The sequence below is a fragment of the Gastrolobium bilobum genome, unplaced genomic scaffold, assembly GCF_033153095.1.
Source record: "Gastrolobium bilobum isolate Gb01-03AN ecotype WA unplaced genomic scaffold, APGP_CSIRO_Gbil_v1 utg9675, whole genome shotgun sequence".
NCBI lineage: Eukaryota > Viridiplantae > Streptophyta > Magnoliopsida > Fabales > Fabaceae > Gastrolobium > Gastrolobium bilobum.
This window is the reverse complement of record NW_026897381.1, coordinates 293400-318576: the sequence shown is the minus strand read 5'-3', so window position 1 is coordinate 318576 and position 25177 is coordinate 293400. Positions and strand designations below refer to the sequence as shown.

Genomic DNA, 25177 nt, shown 5'->3' with positions numbered 1-25177 from the left:
AGTTTTCATCAAAATAGGTCTAATTAAAGCACGGTTCATAACATAACACGCGGTGCCAACGGCTTTCGCCCAAAAATATTTTGGAAGATTATTTTCATTTAACATCGTTCTAGCAAGTTCTTCTAATACACGATTTTTCCTTTCTACAACTCCATTTTGTTGTGGAGTCCTAGGAGCGGAAAAATTATGTTCAATACCATTTTCTTCACAAAACATTTCAAATTCTTGATTTTCAAATTCTCCACCATGATCGGTTCTAATTGAAATAATATTTGAAGATAGTTCATTTTGAATAAGCTTGGCTAGTCTCTTGAATGATTTAAAAGCATCGCTTTTATATGTAAGAAATAAAGTCCAAGTATAGCGAGAATAATCATCCACAATGACCAAGGCATAGTAATTGCCACCAAAGCTCATGGTTCTAGTTGGTCCAAAAAGATCCATATGTAACAGTTGTAAAGGTTTTGTGGTAGAAACAATATTTTTTGATTTAAAAGAAGCCTTTACTTGTTTTCCCATTTGACAAGCATCACAAACTTTATCTTTTTCAAATTTGAGCTTTGGTAACCCAATTACTAAGTCTAAGGATATCAATTTGCTTAATTGACCCATGCCAATGTGTGCTATTCTTTTATGCCATAACCAAGAGTCATCTTCCTTACTAATCAAACATTTATCGTCATTTGAAGGCATACCATCTAAGTCTATCATATAAATGTTGTCCACTCTATGACCAAGAAACTTAACTTTCCCATCAATTAGACTCTCAATTTTACAAGAGGTCGAGTCAAAAATAATTTTATAATTTTTATCACATAATTGACTAATGCTAAGCAAGTTATGCCTAAGTCCTTCAACAAGCAAAACATTTTCTATAGAAACGGAGGAGGAGTTACCAACTTTTCCAATACCGAGGATCTTTCCTTTGTTGTTATCTCCATAGGAAACGTGTCCATGCTCTTTCTTGGTGAATGATTGGAACTTAGTTACATCTCCCGTCATGTGACTTGAGCAACCACTATCCAAGTACCACTTGGAGCTTTTAGCCTTCAAACAAACCTACATCACAAAGTCAAGATTTAATCTTAGGTACCCACACCATGTTGGGTCCTTGTGTGTTAGTCTTGGGCTTAGTTTCCTTAGGAACCCACACTTTCTTTTGCCCAACAATACCATTCTTTCTAACTTTACAAGTGGATGCACTATGACCTTTTCCACCACAATGAAAACATTTAATGAATGGGCTACTTGTCATGTAGGATGGTGAAATGAAAAAGTTTTTATATGATTTTTCTTGTGTGTTAGTGTCAAAGCCTAAACCGGATTTGTTGAACATGCATCTTTGTTTACCAAGCAACACATTTAAGTTGTCTCTTCCACATGTGAATTTGCTTAGAATTTCATTTAAATCATCAATTTCATTGTTTAGATCTTTGCATGAAGTACATGATGATGAAAATGCATGATCATTTGAAGATAGGCATTTAATACAATCAATGCTAGCATCAAGTAATTTGAGAGTTTCATTTTCATCCTTCAACTCTTTTACTTCCTTTTCTAAAGATGCAATTTGTTTTTCCAAAGAATTAATAGTTTTTCTTGATGCTCTAAGAGCTTTAACATGTATTAGTGTTTCATTATGCATTTCTTCAAACATGTCAGACAACTCATCATATGAAGGGGAAAGAGTAGAGCAAGATGAGTTTACCTCGGTTTCGGATTCATTTTTGTCCTCATTTGCCATTAGACATATATGTTGAGTTCCTTTGCTTGATTTCTCCGATGGTCTTCCATCTTGCATGAAGCATAGATTTGCTTCTTCCTTGGAATCATCATCGGAAGAACTAGATTCATCATCCCAAGCAAGATAGGCCTTCTTGAAGTTCCTTCTATCCTTGCCTTGCTTCTTTTCATATATGTTTTTCTTTTGATTATTTGGACAATCCGATTTGTAGTGACCGATTTTTCCACATTCAAAGCAAGTGATGGTAAGTTGTGATGATCCTTCATCTTTAGATCTTCTTCTAGGAGGAAATGCGGATTTCTTTGAAAAATTCTTCTTAAAGAATTTTCCATACTTCTTTACGAAGAGACTCATCTCATCTTCGTCAAGACCATTTTCGGAATCTCCATCTTCTTTTTCCTCATCCTTCTCTTTGCTTGGTGTTGAGGCTTTCAAGGCAAGTCCCTTGCTTTTCTTGATGGCTTGTTCCTTCAAGGTTATTCTAGTTAGCTCCATTTCATACTCTTGGAGCTTGCCGAACAAGGTCGCAAGATCCATGGTTTTCAAATCTTTTGATTCCGTAATAGCTGTCAGCTTGGGTTGCCATTCCCTATTGTGCACACTTCTCATTACCTTAGCAATTAACTCAAGGTTAGTAAAAGATTTATCCAAAGCATTTAGATGAGTGACAAGGTGTGTGAATCTTTTTTGCATACTTTGAATACTTTCATTTTCATGAATTTCAAACATTTCAAATTCTCTAGTGAGTGCATTTAATTTTGTAAATTTAACATCACTAGTTCCTTCATGGGTTATTTGAAGAATATCCCACATTTCCTTAGCATTCTTACAATTTGAAACACGAAAGTATTCATCACGACCTAAGGCATTTGTAATCAAGTTCTGAGCTCTAGCATTCCAATTTCCTTTCTTAATTTCATCTTCGGTGTAATTATCTATATCTTTAGGAATATCTTCATCTTTCTCATTTTTTATAGTAGGTGGTGTATACCCTTTTTCAACTACACTCCATACCCTTAAATCATTAGATTGAAGAAATATTTTCATTCGACTCTTCCAATAGGAATAATCGACGCCATTGAAAAATGGAGGTCTAGTACTAGATGATCCCTCAAGGGGCATATCATGGTTCAAAGAAGTCATCCCTTCTCTTGAAGCGGTTAAGCTCTTTATACAAGAGTTCAAGCTCTGATACCACTTGTTATAGACAGGTGGCTTCAATACTCAAGAGGGGGGGTGAATTGAGTTTTACAAAATCTTTTCGCAAAGTACCTCCTTTGATGTTTTACAGATTATTTCTTCAATAAAGTGATTTAATAAAGAAATGTCTAATAGAAAAAGCAAGTGTAGTGATCAACAAAGTAAGCAAGTGAATATATAAAGACAATCTAAGATGCAATTTTAATACTCAAATAAAGAGATTAAGGTTAGAGAGATTGCAAACTAGATGTATCCTGGTTCGGTCACCACCACCGTGACCTACGTCCAGACTGAAGCCGCTCGATCAATTCTTTTCACTGACTATCAAGCTTAAGGGTGCTTGACAAACCACTACAACTTTTCAAGACTTCGGGCTCTTGATGCCTTACACTTTTTTACTCCAAATTTTCTTAGGAATTTGGTGACCTTTCAAGTGTGTAGGGTTCACTCCCCTAGCTACTCAAGTAATCAATGAAGGTGTTTAATAATGGCTAAGTACTCTCAAAGTACAAATAACACAAGTTGAAGAACAAGGGTATATGACACTCTTATAAGAATAAGACTCAAATAGGATTTATGATCAAGAAGACAAGAATAAGGCAAATAGGATGAGAATTAATGAGTAATGATGATCAATTGTTGTGTCCCATCAATGGGAACAGTAGTCTCTATTTATAGAGGGCCCCCATGGCCTTTTTCCTACTCATTTTCGCAAACCAGCCGTTTTATAGCCGTTATTTTTGTCTCTGTACAGTAGGTAATCGATTACCATTGAGTGGGTAATCGATTACCATGAAGGGTAATCGATTACCATAGTTTGGTAATCGATTACCAACCTGTTGAAAGGTTGGATTTCGCCCTAAAATGGTTTTCTCTTGATTCACATCATTTTCAAATATTGTTTGAACATTTTATGAACATTGAAAAGTATGTTTTCATGTTAAGAATGTATCTGAATGTCAAACGATGATTTAATGCATGTATTTAAAAAAAAAACTTTGAGCTTCATTCTTGTAAAGAATCAATTTACAAATAATCCTAAGTCCTACAGTATATTACTCTGAGTTTGGACTTAGTGACGTCTCTTGAAGCTTGAGTCTTGATCTTGTTTAGACTTCTTTTTGATGGTTGCTCCTTGAAGCTTTCTTTCCATGCTTGTTTGTTATCATCGAAATCGTTGAACCTTTATATTCTTTTCATGGAGTGCATTGGTTCCACAGCCTTGAGAGCAGAGGCTTTCGGTTATGACTTGTTGGGAGGTTTGGTGAATGGGTCACAGGAGGATATCGTTGGCATTCCTGTGGTGAAGGAATTTCTTGAGGTGTTTCCTGAGTTTCTGCCACAGTGGGAGATAGAGTTCTCCATAGACTTGTTGCCTGGTGTGGGGCCTATTTCATTAGCTCCATATCGGATGTCGCCACCCGAGTTGGTGGAGTTAAAGGAGCATATTGAGGATCTTTCGGCGAAAGACTTCTTTCGACCGAGCGTGTCTCCATGGGGAGCACCGGTCATTTTTGTTAAAGGTAAGATGCCTTACGCTACTACTTAATTGTGATGGTGCTTTGTTGGAGAATGTGAAATTCTCTTCAATGAAAATAAGTGTGTAACACTTGGATTTTGTGGCAAGGCCACACGCGATCTTGTATATGCGAGGCTAGTGCATCTACAATTAGTTTTGTGGGTTGAGTGGTCTCCATGACTCTAGGTTCATATGTTAATTATTGATCTGCTTCATAAGTAGTTGGCATGTTAACACCATGGATTAGTGTTAAGCATGAAATAAGTACGATAAATTGTGGTAATGTATCAATGTTATTTCACCTTGAATTTACTTTTGATTTTGCAGATGCCATGGAGATTGAGGTATACTGTTGCATAGAGTATTTGATTTATTTTGTTATTGGAATTGAAAATTTTGCAGGTGTACGTGAACTAAGGTACGTTACTATGTGAATGAGCATGCTAACTAACATGTATAGGTTGAAATGAACATGATTATGATTTCGTACTGTGAAAGGAATATGATTTTATTTTGAGGACAATGATTTATAAAATTGTAAGTCAAGTTGAGGTTAGAGTCATGGAATAGGACCAAACTCACTCAAGTTATTGTGGGGATTAGAGTGTGTGGGGTCAGGTCACCTCTATTGATAGAGTGACTGGCGATCCTAGTGAATCGAATGACGATTTCGATGTGATTACGAAGTTTCGAGATTTGATAGTGACTTCCTTGTTGGGGGTGCACTTCTCGATGTGTAGACTGTGAGAGTCGAGAATGAATTGATGGAAAAGATCAAAGAGGCGCAAGTGCAGAGAGAGTTCCTAGATTATGTGAAGAACCAGGACGGAGTGTCTTGGAATGAGGATGGATTGTTGACATTCCAGAAGAAGATTGTGGTTCCTCGAGGTCCTTTGACTGTTGAGGTGATGACAAAGGCTCATAAGGGCCAGTTTACTGTCCACCCTGGTGCTACAAAGATGTACCAGGATTTGAAGAGGAATTATTGGTGGTCGGGCATGAAGAAATGATATAGTTGTTTTTGTGTCCAAGTGTTTGGTTTGCCAGAAGGTAAATATTGAACACCAGAAGCCGTCTGGTAAACTTCAACCTCTTGAGATTCCGGAATGGAAATGAGGGAGCATTTCCATGGACTTCATTGTGGGTTTGCCGAAGACTCAGGCTGATTGTGACTCTATCTGGGTCATTGTGGACAGATTAACGAAGTCTGCCCACTTTCTTCCGGTGAAGGTGAGCTTCACTACTGAGCAGTTGGCTAGACTATACGTTCGCGAGATTGTGAGGCTTCACGGGGTGCCCGAGAGTATCATCAGTGATAGGGACCCGAAGTTTACATCTCGGTTCTGGGAGGCGCTGCAAGAAGCTTTTGGTACGCAGTTGAGATTGAGTACCGCCTATCACCCTCAAACTGACGGACAGACTGAGCGGACCATCCAGACATTGAAAGACATGTTGAGATCTTTCACTTTGGAGCAGGGTTCAGAATGGGATAAGTACCTGTCATTGGTTGAGTTTTCTTACAACAATAGTTTCCATGCTAACCTGGGCATGGCACCCTACGAGGCATTGTATGATAGGAGGTGTCGGACTCCTACCTGCTGAGCCCGAGATTCATAGGGCCATACCAGATCCTTGGTAGAGTAAGACTTGTTGCCTACCGGCTTACTTGCCTCCAAACTTGGCCAATATCCACGACGTGTTTCACGTGTCTCAGCTTCGAAAGTATGTAGCGGATCCTTCGCACGTGGTGCAACCTGATGATGTGGAGGTTCGAGAGAACTTGAAAACTCTCGTCGGACCGCTCAAGATTCTCGATCGTGGCAAGAAGCAGCTGAGGAGCAAGATCAATCTGATGGTTAAAGTGCAATGTACGGGAAGAACTCCTGAGGAGTGCACTTGGGAGCGAGAGGACGAGCTTCTCCGGTAGTACCCCGACTTTCGAGACAGATATGTTCCTGATTTTGAGGACAAAATCCTTTAAAAGGTGGGGTGAATGTAAGAACCTGCACCGTTAATTAAGGAAGATAATTAAATAAATATGAGAATTAGGAAATAATTCCATAATTGACCCTAATAATTATGAAAAGACTTGAATAATTATAGAAAGTAATTAAGAATGATGAAAGTCGCTTTTCTGACGAAAAGTGCAGATACCGGTTCTGCTCCTCGGTATAAATGCGTACCGATGAAGTATCCCGGAAAATTATAATAAGTGTGGGAATATTCCTTGAATAATATATAGGATGAGTATAACAAGTTTCAGGTCAAAATAATGAGAACTGGTGCCAGAACTGATACTGGCTATGTAAAAGCGCGTATCGGAAAGGTGCTGCGAAAAATAAAATAAAAATATGACAAGTCTTAGAAAAATGAGTAGGTTCAGAATCCAAAAGTTTGGGATTAAAATGTTAAGCGTAGCTATTAACGCTAATACAGTGCGATTAAGACTTAAGTGGCCTATATAAGGCCTTGGCACAGATTTCTAGGTAAGAAATCTCACACTCTACGTGCCTCTTTTCTGAACCATGAGCCTCCCATGCTTTCCACCTTCTCCTCCTTTCAAACTTGAACTTTCCTCCATGGAAATCCCTCAAGACTACACCTTTACTTTGATTCTTCCTCTTTGAAGTTATAAACATTGGTTTAGTGAGCATTGTGAGGGAGTTGGTGAAGCATTTCTGAGGGTGTGCTTGCTGTTTGTTGGGGGTTTAAGGGGCTGCATTTTCAGAGTTGGTGGAGTGGAGCCTTGTTTTAGCTTCTTGAGCTTCAAGAAGCCACCTTTGGGCATAAAGGGTCAAGCTTGATGAACAAATTCGTATCTTTGTAAAGTCAGAACCATAGTGCTGTGTAGAGGGCCCCTTGTGTGTCTCATTTTTGGAGTTTTGGAGCCTTGGAGGTATATATGATCACCTCTTTGTCATTTTGATAATTTAAGCTTGTTTAATCGGTTAAAAAGTAAAACTTGGACCATTTGAATAAAGGAATGTGTTTTTGAGTTCATAACATGCTAATGAACATCTGTTGAGGGAGTCTTTGGACTCCAAATCACGTTAGAACACTTAAAATGGGAATTATGCAGATGACAGTTCGGATTTCTGCATTCTGGAAGAGAAGTATTCGAATACTTTTCGGGTAGTATTCGTATACTTGTCCTCTGGTAATCGAATACTCCTTGCTGGAGTATTGGGATACTTTTCTGGGAAGAAAAGTATTCGGATACCTTGAAGAAGTATTCGAATACTGGGTAGTATTCGAATACTTGGATGTTGGTATTCGAATATTCGAATACTTTTGTGAAAGTAATCGAATACTTTCTGGAAAGCTGGAGTATTCGAATACTCATCGGGGAGTATTCAAATACCTCCTGCAGAAACTGCCTAAAATGACTTAAAATGAGATGGAAAGCCTTAATCACTAAATGTAACCTTGGTAAATGGTTATTGATGATTATTTACTGTATAAACAGATTGTGATTGTGCTGTTTGTGGGCTTTGAGCTAGTGTGAGCTCTTGGTTGGACTCTTGGCTTGGATAGTGAGCTCGCAAGGTAAGCTTTCGTGTCCTCAGTTTAGCCATTGTTGGTTCCACCATGTCCCATGGGGGGATGGTTATATGCATGATGTGTTTTCATGTATTGTTTTATTGAAATGCTATTGAGCTGTTAAGTGCTAATTCCTTATGATATGTATGTGGTGTTCGCCTAGACGGGATGTGATCTTGTGGGCAGGTACGGCATGGGCGCGTACTGTGTGGGTAATAGACGTATTCCTGCACTTCTCTGATCAGTAGAATAGTTATAACACACATGACAAGATTATCTGCTGCATTGCACTGGTTTTGGAACTTATATTGTTAAACTGTTTTTGGAACTTATATTGCACATGTAAGTGAGCTTGGGGTGGAAGATCCTTGAGGACCCCTTGTCTTACTGAGATTTCTGTTTAGAGATCTCACCTCACGTTTGGGCACCATTTTCAGGTTCAGGTAATGCGAGGGTTGAGACCTTTAGCGGCAGGAAGCCAGAGCTTAGCTGATATTGCTGTTTATATGATGATATGTTTGGATGCTGGATATGCCTGTTGCTATTTTGCTGTTAGCTTTATTATTATGTTGCTGTTATTGTGACTATGTTGGACTTGTTGCCTTATTTGGTGAGCATGAGGATTGTCCATACCACATTGATTGACTATGTCCTGTTTTAGATTTGAGTTGTAATAATGTATCAGGATTATGTCCGAACTACATGTTGTAGTTCCGTGATTCTAGATACTCACTGTTATTTATATATTGAGGTATTTCAGTTAGCTGTCTTTTTGCAATTTACATACAGGCAATGTTTTTGAAATGAATTAAGTAATTCAATTTGGTAATATTAATGACGTCATAATTGAAAGTAAAAAGTTATTCCGCATTTTAAATTAAGCATGGCTTAATACGATGACATGTTAACAAACCGGGTATACACGGGTGTTACAGCTTCCGATCTTGTTGGGGGAAAAAATAGTAATTACATTTAAATAGATTCTGAGATAGTTTCCACTTTCCATAACTAAATACCATAACTAAATACCATGTTGCAGCAAATTAGTGTTAAGGATTGAATCAAATTATTAATGCTAAGAAGAAGTCCAAAGCAAAGCAAAATATGAAATTATACAAGTTATTTTACCAGACAATTTATTTAGAACTTGAGCTTTAATTTGAAGTGATATTAAAGCTTAAAAAATTATACAATTATAAAACAGCTTTGATTTTATTTTTTAAACTCTTATTTGTAACTTTAATCTAAAAATAATTTTAAATTAACATAAAGCTGGGCCAAAAAGTCTCTTAATATGAGCCCCATTTTTAATAATGCTTTATCTCATTTTTATTAACTTATTTTAAATTTCCTCGCTCATCAAAGAGGAGAGACGTCTAGGGTTCGATTCCCATTTCCCAAAAATGTCAAGATAAGTGAATTTTTTTATTAACTATGTCTAAAAAAATAGTAACTACAGGCAAAGTAATAAATTATCCACATTGCATAACCCAGTCAAAATTAAAAGAATAATTCAACAAGGAATAGGATCCATCATGTTGAAAAGAGATAGATAAATTTTACCCAATAACTATGTTAAAAAGAGATAAATAAAATGAGGAATATTATATTGATAAATTTTTTTGTTTACAAATCCTTATAAACTACACTATATCTTACCGGTAAGACTTCTCTCAAAAATATTTTACCAATAAAACATAAAATTTGTCAATATAATCCTCCTTAAATAAAATTTATCCAATAACTGATAATCATCCATTTAGGCGGTGTTTGGTTCAAGTGAAAATTTTAATTCACTAGGGAAATGTAATTACCAGGGATCTACAGGAAAAGTGAATTAGATAGAAAAATTAAAAAAAAAAAAAGTTGTTTGGTTGGGCCAAATATTACCAGGCAAATTGATTAAAGTTTTTGAAACCTATGTTTGGTTGAGAATAAAATATTGATGGGTAAATGGTATAAAATTACAAATATAACCCCATAAAGAAAGTGAAACCTTGGCGCTTTAGATGAGGGTATTTAAGTCTACTAGTGAGTTACTTTTTTGCCATTTAGCTAGCTAAATGTAAAATACCACCCTCAAGTTGTCTTTACAAATAGTAACTTTTGCTTATTTTCTATGAACAAATAAGGAATGCTATGCAAATATAATACCTAGGAAAATTTTATAAAAGTGTCTATCAAACATTACTTTCTTACTTTGCCAATTTAATTTACATAAGTAAGTTTTAAGAAATCTTCAACCAAAACAGCACCTTAGGGGATTGTACTTCTAATATGTTGGCCCACGGCTAAGAGACGTTATTTTAATCAGTTTTATGTCCAAAAATTTTAAACTCTTTGAGCCCAAGTGTTGTCCAACTCTTCTAAAAAAGTTAAGACCCAATTATATAACCCAAAAGTCAAGTCAATGTCATTCACCCCCATTTGCCCTAAAATATTCCGAAACTAAACCCTTTCTAAATATGTATCAAAATTTATTATTAAACCTATAACATATGTTCAAGTCTAAGAGAAGGTATTCAATTTGGCTTGAGGTATAATAGAAAAGTTTTAAGGTATAGTCATATATAATATGAGTTATCATTTCTCAAGTTGTTTGAGATAACTTTATTTTAAGCCACTAAATTATAACTATACAAAGATGAATCAATAGTGATAAAGGAAGAGAGAGAGAAAGAGAATCATAATCAGTCAAAGGTGAATCAATTAATATAAGAAAATAAATAAATAAAATAGCATAGTTTTGAGATAACCGGAGATAAATATATCTCAAGCAGCTAGAGAAATATTTTTCTCATATATATATATATATATAATTTTTGTTCAATTTAAATCATAATAGTTTTTAAATTTAAATTAAAACATTAATCTAATATAATTAATATTTATAATCAATTCGAAAACAAACATTTAAACTCCAAGTTGCTTAGAGTGAGAGAAGACGACACAGCCACAAATGATGGAACGAGTTAGGAAATTCTCAACACTCCGAATCATTCGGAGAACCTGCCCAAAAAAGTAATTAATGACATAGAATCCAAATATAAAAAGGCGCAAAAGGGTGTTGTTTGCAACTATGAAGCACCGACACTTCAAAAATCCTGACGTGTCGTGTCCGACACTTTCTGACACTCCAGCACTCTCCAACACTCCAACACGTGTTATAGAAATTCAAAAAAAAGTTCAAAGGTTGCGTTGCGTTGAGATTTTAGTTTCAATTATTAGATTCGTTGAATTAAGATTATCATTTTATTGAGTTTAATATAAATATTTGGGATATCTTATGTTTCTTTTCAAAATTTATGAATATTATAAGTTTAGATTCATTTTTTTTGTTAAATTATTAAATATTACATACAATATATATTACATATATTAAAAATTTTATGTAATATCAAAATGTGTCCTAACGTGTCGAAATTTAACATTTTTTAGAATTAACGTGTCGGAGTGTCGTGTCGTATCGTGTCATGTGTCTCGTGTCCGTATCGGTGCTACGTAGGTTTGCAACCACGATTTGAAATACTTAGTTAATTCCAATAAATTCTTATATAAATGTGATTCACTTATATAAATGTTTATCATAATAATTTCTTATTTGAATACTTATGCCCTGTCAATACCAATAAGATTGATTTAAAAAATTAATTAATTTTCACTTATTATTTTTCCTTAATTTTAATTAAAGGATCTTCTTGTTTTAATCCTCTTACATCTTAAATCCTAGATTTGTCCCTAATTTTTAATTATTTTAACGAATTAGCTAACCCGGCTTACCTTACTTAAAGTCAACCCGTGATGACCTGGGCCACGTTAGCCCATTATCCAACTCTAGCAATGTCATTCAAACTAATGTTTCACATTTATTAGTGTGGTCTTCGATAATTATTTTGATACCTTCATTTATTAATATCAATATTTTCCAATAGCTTTCAAATATTATTGACTATTAATTATATGCAAGAAGCAATTAAATATTTATTATCAAACCAACTTGTAATAAACATTTTCTCAACTCAATTCAAATAAATAGATCACTCAATATCAATCAACATTTTTTATTAACCAAAATAATTTGAAATAACGTACCTACTACAAGTGATGCAATTACGTCAGAATCAAGTTGTCTATGATCTTGAGAAATATGGTCATTCAAGCAATTGTGATCCCCACCCCATCTCGTTACCTTCCAATTTTCACCATACGTTGATTTAATTACCCAGATCCTCCATGGGCAACCTTGGACATGCGCACAACATTTCATGCTTAACTTTGTGGGCGTGCTCTCAACTACAATTGCTTCTTGATGCTCCTTCATGAGGTTGCACTTGATTGCCATCTGAGCCTCTTTTTTGGATGTAAATTGCTGGTTAACAAACAACTTTTTCCCCAATTGTCATGGACCTTGGATTGAACCCGAACTCTGCATACATGATTGTGTCTCACTCGGATGATCCCAATCAATATATGTGTAATGTGGAATTTTAGATCAAAAAGGAGTTACAGGTACATCGCCTGCATGTTCTACATAAATACACTGTTATTATTTTCTTAAACAAAATCGGAGCACGCTAACATGAAATTGTTACATAGCATACCTTCAGGATGTTCTGGTACTTGACTCGATGTTGTGTCATGATGTATTACGATACGAGACTCCCCCAAATCATGCCATGGCTGAAGTTGAGTACCGGACTTGCCGCATTCTTCGTCATTGTCCGATGCACTCGCATCCTCTGCAAGAAGACGATCCTCCATTGCGATATTTTTCTCATCATCTTCCTCATAGTCTTCATCCATAACCCAGGTAGGGTCATGTTCATCATCCTCAGACATGTTAACAGCTGGAGCAGCAAATGATGATGCATTAAGAGGAAAATTAGAAGTAACTGACCTCATTGGTTGCACAACATTCCCGCGGTGGCAGTATCCACATACAACTCTAAGAAATTCTTTCTAGACTGGTTCAAGAACTCTTCCATTACCATATCGACATCTTTGTCATCGACCACTTGCAAACTAATGTATTGTTCACATTGCCATAATCTTGTCGTGACTAGAGTGATCGATTGGTTGTCTTCAAGACATAATTTTTGGCGTATTTTCTGATGCAGCTCCTCAACCGTTGAGTTTCGTTTAATACGTGATGGTCTTTTCTCCCCTACAAAAATAACACCACGACGACCTTCCTCTTTTCTACCGTTAAAATATAGAACAACACGAACAAATTCAGAATTCGAACTCATACTTAAAATTAAAAAAGAATAGATAATAAGAGTAAACAAGTGCAAAATATCAATAAACACTACAAACACTATAAATAACCAAGTAAGAAAGAATGTGGGAGTTTAAGAATAACGAAGGAGAAGAGTTATGAAGAGTGTATAGAGGGTGGGTGTTTAAATAGGCTGCAGTTGGGTCACTCACGCCCAAAATGGGCTTGACCTTCAGCTGGAACACGCCCAATGTGAGCGTGTCTTCCTTCATAGGTCACGCCCCACATGGGCGTGTCTCTCTCCTCTTGGTCACGCCCCATGTGGACGTGTTTGACCAGTAGATCATGCTCAACATGGGCGTGTCTTCCTCGATTGGAACACGCCCCATGTGAACGTGTTTGACTGCTATAGTTTCGTAACTAATTTGCAAATGACTACATACTCGTAATTTTTTATTAAAAAAATAATAAATTAATTTTTTTGCCTTCGTTAGAAGCTGAAAAGGGGGAAAAAAAAAAAGGTGAATTAACAAACAAACCAGTCGAATTTTGACATGTTTGGATTCATGTTCATTCGAGATTCATTCAACCCGGGTATTACGTGTAAAGGAGAAACTGAATGAAATTTATATTTTCTTATTCTTATTCACGTAAAATAAATAAAAATAATAAAAAAAGAGTTGATTTTTCTTTGCCTCTAGATACGTACACGCATGCATACAGAATCTGAGAGCACAGCACAACCACAACCGAAGAAGAAGATTCAAGTGGGGTCCACACCCTACAACATAACTGTCACCACCAACACACCAACGTTAAAGCTGCTCTCTCCTCTCTAGTACCCATTCGGTTACCTAAAAAACAAAGGAAAAAAAAAACAGAAATGAAGAATCTTTGTGGCAATTTGGATGCTAAAGCTGCAATTCCAGTTAAACTTGGAAAACCAAGTTCAGTAGTTTTGTTTCCTCGCAGGTCACGGTTCCCAACACGAGCATGCCACAGGAAGGTGTCGGTGTCGGTGTCGGTGTCGGCTGAGGAGGCCAGGTTGAAGGTGCAGTGTTGTAGGCAAGGAGGGTGGATTGAATCTGCTGCAAAAAGTGCTTTTGGATTTGGCGTTTCGGCTTCTTTCTTCTTCTCTGTTTTCTGCCACTCGCCGCCGGCTCTCGCCGAGTCCCTCACCGTCGCTTTTCCTGTTTCACGGGCACCTGAGGTCATCTCTCTCTCCTCTCTCTCATTTGATTTTAGGAAAAAATATTTGTATATTTTTTATTATTTTAAATGAAACTATATGTTTTGATGAATTTTTATCTTTTATCTCCTCTCAAAATACTCTTTCTTTATCTCTTCTCTTGATTTGGCGAATGAGAGAGAATTAAAAAATAAATAAATATGCACTAAAATATGTTATTTAAAGTTATTTCATTTAAAATTATAAATTTTTTTCTTAATTTTATTATTACTTTATTACACTTTTGGTCTCATTAGTTTAAAATAGTTTCACTAAAGTTTATCTTGTATCGTCCAAATTTTAAATTTGTACAAAATTCAAATGTCCGTGTCAGAGTACTGACCTTATAACACATATTTACTAGCATCATTTGTACAAAAATAAACAAATAATTTATTGGCATCATAAATAAAGAAGGTGCCAAGAAAATGAGTATAAATACAATTGAGTCTACATGTTGGAGGGCTAAAAATTTATCCATGTTTGTTAGCTTGATGGGTTATTACTATTTTTTTTTTTTTACTAGCTAGTAGTTGGTTGGACTTAATGAATTTCAAACATTTATTATGAAACTAACAACTAATAAATCTTTTACAACACATCGTGGTACTTATCCTTACGACTATGTTACTCCCAGTTTGTTACTTGATACACATAAGCAAATTCAACAATTTTAGTCGCAGCAAACAATTATCTCACTTAAAAGCTCAAGTTATCATGTGATCCACTTTTAATAATTTTATATTATATGTTTCTAACACAGGTCTTTGACCTTCAAGCCTGGATATTACACAGACTCATTCTTTTGTTTTACCATGTGCTAACTTAATTCTACTAATAATTGGAAGTGACAGGCAATGGTTTTATATTATATCTCTGTAACACTTATATTTCTTCCACAGATGAGAATGTCACACTCACGTAAAATTTGTACACTGTTAACAAAAATGATTTCGCCACATCAAATTGAATCTGGATACTTAATTGAATCATTTAAAACTTTTCAGTTATTCCCTTATCATACACGGCATTGCACTTTTCAGTTTCTAGATGAAAAGAATATGAAATTTGCTTTGGAACTCCAAGGTACTGTAAATCAGTGCTACCTTTGTTGAAGACTTGGCAAATACACCTACTCCCTTGGATTTTCCTTGCACCCCACTACCTCAGCCATGATGCTGAACAGCAATCTGAACATCAAAGTTTAAAGCAAAATAGTAGAGAGCTTTAAACAATCTAACTGTTATAGTACTAGAGTTTTGATTGTTCTTAACCTTGACATGAACCGTTCTGAGTGGAAAAAGATTTGTTTGCTAGGTAAATGCAGTTCAAAGAACTCTTGTGGAAGCATGGGGTTTGATTCGAGAAACATTTGTTGATCCTACATTTAATCATCAAGGTATTTCTGAATTCTGGTTTCTTATCTTATTCTACCTTGAATTACTGACTGTGAAGATAGAATGCATTACACTAACATCTATTTGGTTTCTTCTTCTTCTTTTTTTATTTTTTTGCAATCTAACAGTTACCAACTTGATTATTTAACTTTTAAGATTAAGTTATTTTCTCGGCTTGTTCATAAACCTATGGAACCATACTTTAGGGCCTAAACTTTTTCTTGATGATTAGATCCACCTAGTATTAATGTTTGCATGGATCAATAAGTGTATTTTTACTTGTAGATTGGGATTTGAAGTTGCAGCAAACAATGGTAGAAATGTTTCCCCTGAACTCAGCTGATGCAGCATACACAAAAATCAGTGGAATGCTTTCTACCCTTGGTGATCCTTTCACTCGAATTATCAGTCCAAAGGTCTAACATTTTCTTTTTCTGCAAATCTGAATCTTACTTTCTTGGTCAATAGAAAAAGTTGTAATTAGAGAGTGTATCATAGATCCAATATCTAGTTTATGTTGCCTAATCTAGTGTGTTGCTTCCATTTGAAATGGACTATTGAAACTATACTATTGTTAGATCAACAAGCCTGTTTTAAAGTTAGATTTTGTGGTTTGGTTTAACAGTGATCCCTACTTACAGGAATACCAAGGATTTAGAATTGGAAGTGATGGGAGCTTACAAGGAGTGGGCCTGTTCATAAATGTTGAACCAAGAACGGGACATTTGGTTAGTGACTTGCAAAGAACACTTCCTATAATTTTCAGCAATCAACCACATTTAAATTTTATGCTGATTGTTCTGAGGTCATTTGATAATGCTGTTGATCCCCCCTCCCTTTTTAAAAATAATTGGTTTTATTTTCCCATTTAAGATTTTTGGCAGTGGCTAGAACTAGGTATAGGTCATGGAACCATGCATGTCTTGGCTTCATGATTTGCTCAATATCACCTGATAATGAACCTGTATTGATTTTTTCAAATTATGATTTTCTTTATTTTTTTAATTGAATTGAAATACAGGTTGTTTTGTCATGCATAGAAGGAAGTCCAGCTGCTCGTGCTGGTATACATCAAGGAGATGAACTGGTTGAGATAAATGGTTAGACCAAGTATCTGATTCTTTTCTTGTTTATGAAGCTAGTCAGATCTAGTTTTATCTAATTATTCTAAAATAGTCTATTTGAAAACAGAACTGCAGAATCTGCAGAATTTGAGAACAGGAGAAATTGTTTTTGCTTAATCATAGAAAACCATTATTATCACTTATGCAAAGATGCCAGAGTTTGCATCCTTAATACTGATTTTGGTTGAATTGGTGTAGAAAAGAGTCATAGCTAATGCCCCATCTTGTTCGGGGCATAATGTAATTTCATCCTGTTTCTCTTTCTTAATCCCTCTGAAAAAATTTCTGTTTTAGGTGTTTCACAAATTTCTGCTGGTGTCTGTCAATTTTCATTGGGAGTTAAAGATTTTGTTTCTGAAGAAAAACAAGTGATTTTCTTTTGTTTGAAAACATTTTGATTCTGCAGGTGAAAGGCTTGATGGCATTGATAGTGAAGGTGCAGCACAGAGGCTTAGAGGGAATGCTGGAACAATTGTTACAGTAAAGGTTATTATCATAGTTCCATTTATTGAGTTATGTAAAGAACCTTGGGATACACCACCCCAAAAGCTAGCTCAAGGGGTGGGAGTGCCCAAGGCCTTATAAAGGCCATATTAGTTGCCCATCCAATCAATGTGGGACTATATATCTCAACACGCCCCCTCACGCAAGAGCCCTTTAGGTTAGAAGCGTAGAAATTGCACAGACCCATTTTTTGTTTACCTTTTTGTGTTTTTTTTTATTTTAATTCCACTTTTTAAAGCGGGAGACGGTGAAGCTCTGATACCATGAGCAACTAATGTGGGACTATATATCTCAACAAGTTATGCATCAGACTAGTTTTCTTGGATTACCTTTACCTTTGAAACGTTGATTTCCTTTATAGGATATAGTTAAATTTTCAACCTTCATTTTTTCCCCCAGTGGATAGGATTCATTTTAATCCTATTCATTTGGAAAAAGGACACTAGTATATGAAAGAAGGTTCTTTAGAAAACATTAGTAGCTTAATTCTTTCATTCCTTACAAGCCTTCCGGTGCATTCAAGTATCGTGATGGAAACTAATTTACAGACTTTTCTTCTCCAGGTCAAAGACTCTGGGAAAATCTCTTATATCCGAGAGGTAAATTTGACATGTTATTGATTATGATTCATGAAATGTTAACTTATCTCTTCTATTTTAGTTTATGATCTTATGTTATAATAAGCATTATCTGACAAACTTTTTGCCCTTTTATCTGAACTTCGAAACTCAAAATATTTTATTGCTAATCTAATAATATACTTGAAGGTCAAACTTCCAAGGGAGTATATCAAGCTCTCTCCAATATCCAAAGCCATCATCCCTCATAGATCCCCAGATGGTGAGCTGACAAAAACTGGTTATGTAAAATTGTCAGCATTCTCTCAGGTGAACAAAGAATCAGCAATAAAAAATATTGCAATTCTGTTTAAATTATCAACCATTTTGGTCTCAAACTGCTTTTCATACAATCTATATATAAACTCTTCCTGTTCCATATTGACAGACTGCTGCTGAAGACATGAAGAATGCTATTCAAGAAATGGAAAATCAAGGAGTACACTCATATATTCTTGATCTACGGAACAATCCTGTAATATACTTCATTGATAGAAAATTTCTTATGTAGTGTTACCTGGTCTCTTGATTAAAGTAACTTAACAGCATTTTCATTCTTTGTCATGTAATTTTGTTTCAGGGTGGTTTGGTAAAAGCTGGCCTTGATGTTGCCCAGATGTGGTTAGATGGAGATGAGACTCTGGTGAACACAATTGATAGAAACGGGAACATGCTACCAATTAATATGATCGATGGACATGCTATAACACATGATCCACTTGTGGTTATTGTGAGTACTAAATTTAGTTGCATTGACTTTGCCTTTTAGTAATACAATCTTTGAGTGAGCGACAAAATAATAACTCTAGTATCTCATGTTACATTTGCATATAAATATTATAATGGTTATTCTTTTTCTTGTATTGTGTCATTCTGATTTGTATTTCCGGGTATGTTTGTGTTATGGAAAACAAACACTGAAAGGTTCTGAAAATGCACAGTTCTTTTTTTAATTTACCTTGCATAGGAAAGTGACAATATTGTCATTCTGTTTCTCTTGCATTTAATTGCTTCTACAGCATATTATCATGTTGTATTGCTGGTCAGTCTGTTCCTAGAATCAGAGCTAACCTATTATGAAGCCAATTAACATCCAATTTCACTCCTTAAATGCAATTCATGTATGTTTCCAAGGACTATGCTTTCTTGTTAGCTAGGAGTACATCTTCCATGCTACGGGAGTATAGAGGAAAATGAGATGGCATTAACTATAAAGAGATGGGTGGAATAAGTAAAGTTAAACGGGTTGTATTTTTTCAATTTTAGCAAATTATGTACTAAGTCTTTATTTCTTCGGGAGCTCTGAAGATATTTTCATTAGCAAGATTCATAATCAACAATGTAGAACTTTTATGCTTTGTTTCTAAACATAAGCCTGCCACATCTTGGTTTTCCATAAGCATTAAAATGACATTTGCTGACAATGCAAGCTTATTGCTTTACAATTTTTGTATCCTTAACAGGTCAATGAGGGAAGTGCAAGTGCCAGCGAGATTTTAGCTGGGGCATTACATGATAATGGTCGAGCTATTTTGGTGGGGCACAAAACATTTGGTAAAGGAAAAATTCAGGTACCATTATTATTCGTCTTTTTTTTTTGGTAGAAAGTACCATTATTCTTTTTGTTATTAAACGAGATTTCCATATTGCAAAGCACGAAACAAGAGGTATTGTTATATATATATGAGGTGGATAAATTTCTCCGAATCTCTCATAAGAGTGTTTTCGGTTGCAAAGGCATGTATCAAGCATTTGGTCAGCGCAAATATATAAGTTGATTTTGAATGATGTTGCAGATCTATGACCAACATTAACCCTGCATTCTTTAAAATAATTCATAGTCAAAAATCATTTTGATGGTTAGTCATCAAAAGGGGCCATTGTAAATGATGTTTTTCCATCAAAGTCAGTTTCAAAGTAAACAGTAAATTTAGTTCCAAGCCTTCTTTCCATTTTTATCATCATATCTTGGTTAATCGCGTGATGTACCATTCTCATTTCAGAGTGTCACTGAGCTTCATGATGGTTCAGCCCTCTTTGTTACAGTAGCAAAATATCTATCACCAGCCCTTCATGACATAGATCAGGTTGGGATAACACCAGATGTGCAATGCACAACAGAAATGCTTAATTCACCTAAGGAGCTTTCAACCAAAGATAAGACCTCAGTCTCATCTCTGGAAGCAGATTCTTGTATTATGGTAGCAGAACACGAGTTGGATATGGAGGAGTCCAAGGGAACTGCTTCTTGAACATTGCACTGTTTTTATTCCATTTTCTTTTCAAAGTTACCAGTTGAAAGGAACGTTGTCTGAGTTCTTCTGTGTCAGCCAATACATCAATTTGTACAATGTATCATTGTGATCACTAGTTATCACTTGTACACAAAATAGAGAAAAACCGATTGTATATACCATTCAATAGCATAATAGAAAGTTTACTTCCAAGTTGAAGGACAATAACTTACCCAGTTATTGTACTTTAAATGTCATATTTTTGGACAAAGTTGGATCATACTTCAAAGCAGCACGCAGCAATGAAGAAGATAGTCACTTTTGAAGAATATAATAATGTGAAACAACAAAATTCATCAAATACTAGGAATTCAACAATTACATATCAGCTCGCACCAATAGCTCACACCATCATAAAGCTAATCTTACAAAATGTCAAAAGACACAGTACCTTATTCAACAAGCAAGCATAAAATAAATAACGAAAAGAACCCTTTAAAATTTATAATAAGCAAGCTTATCGATTTTAACCCACAAAATAAAGTAACATTACCCCCAGCAATGACAAATTTCAAACCTCCAAATATTAAGTATTCAAATTCATTGCAACATGAATGCCACAACAGAAGCAAACACAGAAGAACACAAGACCACCCTAGAAACTGGCAAAGCAAACCCAGCTCCAGCCTCTAACTGAGCAGTGGGAGCAATCTCTGATTCCTTTGCCACAATGCTGGTCACATAAAACGAGCTCACAAGCATCACTGCCATCAAAATTTTAGCAGTGAAGCTACCAAATGGTGCCATGTTCACAAAATATCTTTATGTCACTGTAATGAAATTGTCAAAAAGACTGAAGAGAATTATATTGGCTGACAACTAAATTGTTCGATGAAAGAGCCAAGAGTTGAACTTTATATAGGAATTAAGAAAACTTGATGGGGGCACGTCAAAAGGTTGGTAAAATGGCACATTAAACATTAACCATTTTTAATGTTACTATTACTTTTTGGTTACGGCTATTAAGACCCCACAAGACCAATCAATGTTAGTCGGTGCAGGGTGGAATAGCATCCTCAAAGAGTCCCTTACGTTACATTTATATAGGAACAATCAGGTTTCTACATTTAGCTATATCTTACTTTACAATATGGTTTGGATCACTGAAACGTTTGGACGTTACAATTTTTTTATTTTTATTTTTATGGTTACCATTAAATATTAATTTTGTTTTATTAAAAACAAGCTAATGATATAGTGGGTTAATTTCTAAGAGAGATTTATCATATTATAAAATGTGATCAAATTGGTTTTTTTTTTTTTTTGGATGTGCATCTATTACAGGTAGAATGTAGGCCATTGCTACATAACTCATAATGAATGGGAGTGTTATTATGCAATAACACTCTTACCATTATTACTGTAAATATATCAAAAGGATGCCCTATAACTGCCCTATCTAAGAAGTAGTGATGGAAGATCTTGTATTTTCTTGTTCATCCACTCATCACTAAAAACATGTATGTACTTTCATCATTGGTATTCTAAAATTCATATAATTTATGGATTTATATTTAGATTGATTCTTACATTGGATTATTAAACTCTTTTGTTGCAGTAGTTGTTGGTTATTGGAAGAGAAAAAAAAGGTGAAATTAAATGTGAAAGGGATTAATTGGCATGATATTTTTTTCTCAATACATTGCAACTGGTGAGAACTCTCTTTCAGTCCAGCTGAAGCACCATTGACATAACAACGGTTCTGAGCGTTTTAGAAAGGCTAGAATCTAGAACTTCAGTTTCATTTGGCAATTAAGGAAGATAGATGAAATTGTAAGGCATAATAGGTTTTTTTTTTTTTTTTAACTTGTCAGTAAAACCTATAGCTATTCAGAGATGTAACACCAACAAACACATGAATCAATTAGGAATTGGTAGTTTCAGCTTAATCAATGGTTTGGAGTTCGAGTCCCTGGAATGCAATTGTCTCAAAACTTGATAGAAAGTTTTGTCGCCTATATGGTCTACTCGACTCGAATCGGACTAGTCGAAGAATAATCCAAGAACCGATGGATAATATAACAAGAAATATAAAAATGACATAATTTAAATTAGACCATTTTGAATTGTTTGCCACAATCAACGATAAATCCATTTAAAAATAGTCTGGTGACAAGTAAATTCAACTGTTTATTGGAGGCAATTTGTCTTGTAAATTGCATACACAAATAGAGTAATCAAACAGCGACAACATTTTGAAGTATTTTTTTGCCCCTCAAGTTACTAAGTTGAAGTTATAATGAGTCCATAAGCATGTCTATTCTGCTTTAATTTTTTATTTGTTTTCTAGTGTAAATTTATTAGGTCCATGAGCTAGTTAACCTTAAATATTCTGTTTCCTTATTTAGATAATATTTATTTTTATTTTAGAGATTATGAAATTTGATTAGCAAAATCTGTATCGAGCCAATGCCATTTTGTAGCCACCTTCCTCGTAGAAATAATAACTGAGAGAAAATTTATACTTTGTTTTTCAATAGGTGTGTTTGGGAGTTTGGAGGGAAAGGGATCCAAGGAGAAGGAAAGGGAAGGAAGGGAGGGGAAATGAATGATATTCTCTTCTTATTTGGTGGGAGACGAAAGGAAGGAGTATGAGAGCAAATCAAAAGCTGGAAAAAGTACTGGTGAAAGCAAAAATAGGGGTTCTAGTTCTGCTAGTTCAGTGGGTAATAAAGCATCGTTTGAAATTAGAGATTCTGAAGTAGGGAATCATTCTGGAATAATAAGTCCATTAGTAGCTGAATATGCTAAGAGGAATGAAGATCAGATCAAGCATCATATCCTTTGTATGGAAGTAGATGACGATGAACAGAATAAACATTATAGGAATCTGGACCCAAAACCTCCAGATTGGATGGGAGTGGATAGAAATCATGTTGAGACTGATTGTGCTAATATGGAGTACGAAGCTGCAGAGAGTAATGGTTTGCTGAATGATAAGAAGAAGCAGGGTTCTCTAACCCCTGCAAAAAGCTTACTCAGTTATCAATGAATGTCCTAATATGGAATACTCGAGGGGCTGCCAAGAAAGATTTTCGTAGTACTCTTAAGTCCATGGTCAGGAAAAATTCTGCTGATATTGTTGTTCTTCTTGAAACCAAAACTCAAAGCGAGGTGTGCAAAAAATTAATGAAGAAGTTGGGATTTGATAGCCTTTTAGTTCAAGAAGCTCAGGGTTTTGCAGGGGGTATTTGGTTAATGTGGCATAGTTCAAAGGTGGATATAGCTCTTCTATCCAAGTCAGTTCAATTTATTCATTGTAGAGTCTCTCTTCCTACAGGTAATTCATTTGATTTCACTGCTATTTATGCTAGTCCTTCTCAAAATGTTAGAAATAATATTTGGGAGGATCTTAGAAAACTTAGTGAAACTATGAATAGACCGTGGCTGTTGGGTGGTGATTTTAATGAAATAGCTTACACTAATGAGAAGATAGGGGGTGTTCCAGCTGACCCAACCAAGTGTGCTAATTTTTCTTCTGTGCTTGAAGATTGTCAGGTGATAGATTTGGGCTATGATGGTCCTCTATTCACCTGGCAAGGTCCTAAATGGACCATTTTGAGAAGAATTTTTAAACGGCTTGATAGAGTTGTAGTGAATTTGGAGTGGAGAATGATGTTTGATGATGCTAGAGTGTCTTCCCTTCCTCGGATATTATCTGATCATAATCCTCTATTAATAAAGTTATTTGAAAATTTAGATGAGAAAGGTAAAAAGCCATTTAGATTTTTTGTAGCCTGGCAGGAACATCAAGCTTTTAATAGCTTTATCCGGGCCAAGTGGGACTCTGATTTTGATTTTCCATATATGCTACAAAGATTGGTGCCTGAACTGAGAATATGGAATAAGAAAGTTTTTGGGGATATTGATAGAAAGAAAAATAGTATTATTCAAAAAATTGCCAACATCCAGAACAACCGTACTCAAAATGATTCTCAAGCTCTGTTGAATTTGGAGAATGATTATCAGAGAATGCTTATTAATGTTCTTCGTGAAGAGGAACTTTTTTGGTTTCAAGAGTCTAGGAAGAAATGGATTGCGGATGGAGATAGAAATACTCGTTTCTATCATCTCAGTACGGTTGTCAGAAGGAATTCGAATAAAATATTCAAGCTTAAAAATGATGGAGAGGCTTGGATTTCAGATCCTGAGGAACTCAAAAACATGGCTTGCAATTTCTTCAAAACTCTTTTTACTGAAGACTTATGTGACAAAAGGTGGATTTCTTCAGGAAACCTTTGGCATGATCTTCTAGAGCGGGAAAGGATTCTTTAAGCAAAAAGTCCCGCATGAGATGGAAATTAAACAAATAACTTTTAGCATGGGAGCATTCAAGGCTCCAGGTATTGATGGTTTTTCTGCGTTTTTCTTTCAGAAGAATTGGGAATTAATGAAATCTCAGGTATGCTCCTTAATTAATCAGATTTGGAATTATCCTGAAGTTTTAGCATCAATAAATTATACTCTGCTGGTATTAATTCCTAAAGTCCAGAATCCGGTGAATATCAAGCAAATTAGGCCAATTTCGTTATGTCCGGTTATTTATAAAATTATCAGCAAACTTATTGTGAGCCGTCTGAAACCAATTATGCAGAAAGTAATTTCTCCTACTCAATCTAGTTTTGTGCCCCAGCGCTATATTCAAGATAATATCATTTATTGTGCAAGAACTGATTCATTCTATAAGGAGAATGCGGGGTAAGAAGTGTTTTATGGTGATTAAGGTGGATCTTGATAAGGCTTATGATCGTTTAAATTGGAAGTTCATCCATAGAGTGCTTGATGAAATTCA

General features: G+C 35.3%; 3 protein-coding genes across 4 annotated transcripts; 2 read left to right on the top strand and 1 right to left on the bottom strand.

Annotated features, from left to right (window-relative positions):
* Positions 1–815: 815 nt before the first annotated feature.
* On the bottom strand, positions 816–2353 carry LOC133306488 (uncharacterized; the record flags this gene model as incomplete). Its single annotated transcript, XM_061506814.1, has 3 exons — positions 1351–2353; positions 1148–1209; positions 816–1059 (listed from the first exon to the last, which is right to left on the bottom strand). Coding segments are annotated over exons 1-3 (1309 nt in total), but the record flags the coding sequence as incomplete, so codon positions are not given.
* Positions 2354–14032: 11679 nt separating this feature from the next.
* Positions 14033–20575, top strand: LOC133306479 (carboxyl-terminal-processing peptidase 3, chloroplastic). 2 transcript variants are annotated; one of them, XM_061506806.1, is made up of 12 exons: positions 14033–14431; positions 15767–15848; positions 16132–16262; positions 16488–16574; positions 16868–16946; positions 17377–17456; positions 18038–18073; positions 18242–18361; positions 18480–18566; positions 18672–18821; positions 19555–19662; positions 20095–20575. In XM_061506806.1, the coding sequence occupies exons 1-12, from the start codon at positions 14105–14107 to the stop codon at positions 20341–20343; spliced, it is 1536 nt and encodes a 511-aa protein (XP_061362790.1). In that variant the 5' UTR covers positions 14033–14104; the 3' UTR covers positions 20344–20575. The 2 variants fall into 2 exon arrangements, with proteins under 2 accessions (XP_061362790.1, XP_061362791.1); XM_061506807.1 differs by having other exon boundaries at positions 14295–14431; positions 15777–15848.
* A 2798-nt stretch (positions 20576–23373) lies between these two features.
* LOC133306487 (uncharacterized) lies at positions 23374–24660 on the top strand. The gene has a single exon (XM_061506813.1). It carries the CDS (start codon positions 23374–23376, stop codon positions 24658–24660), a length of 1287 nt encoding a protein of 428 aa, XP_061362797.1.
* Positions 24661–25177: the final 517 nt, after the last annotated feature.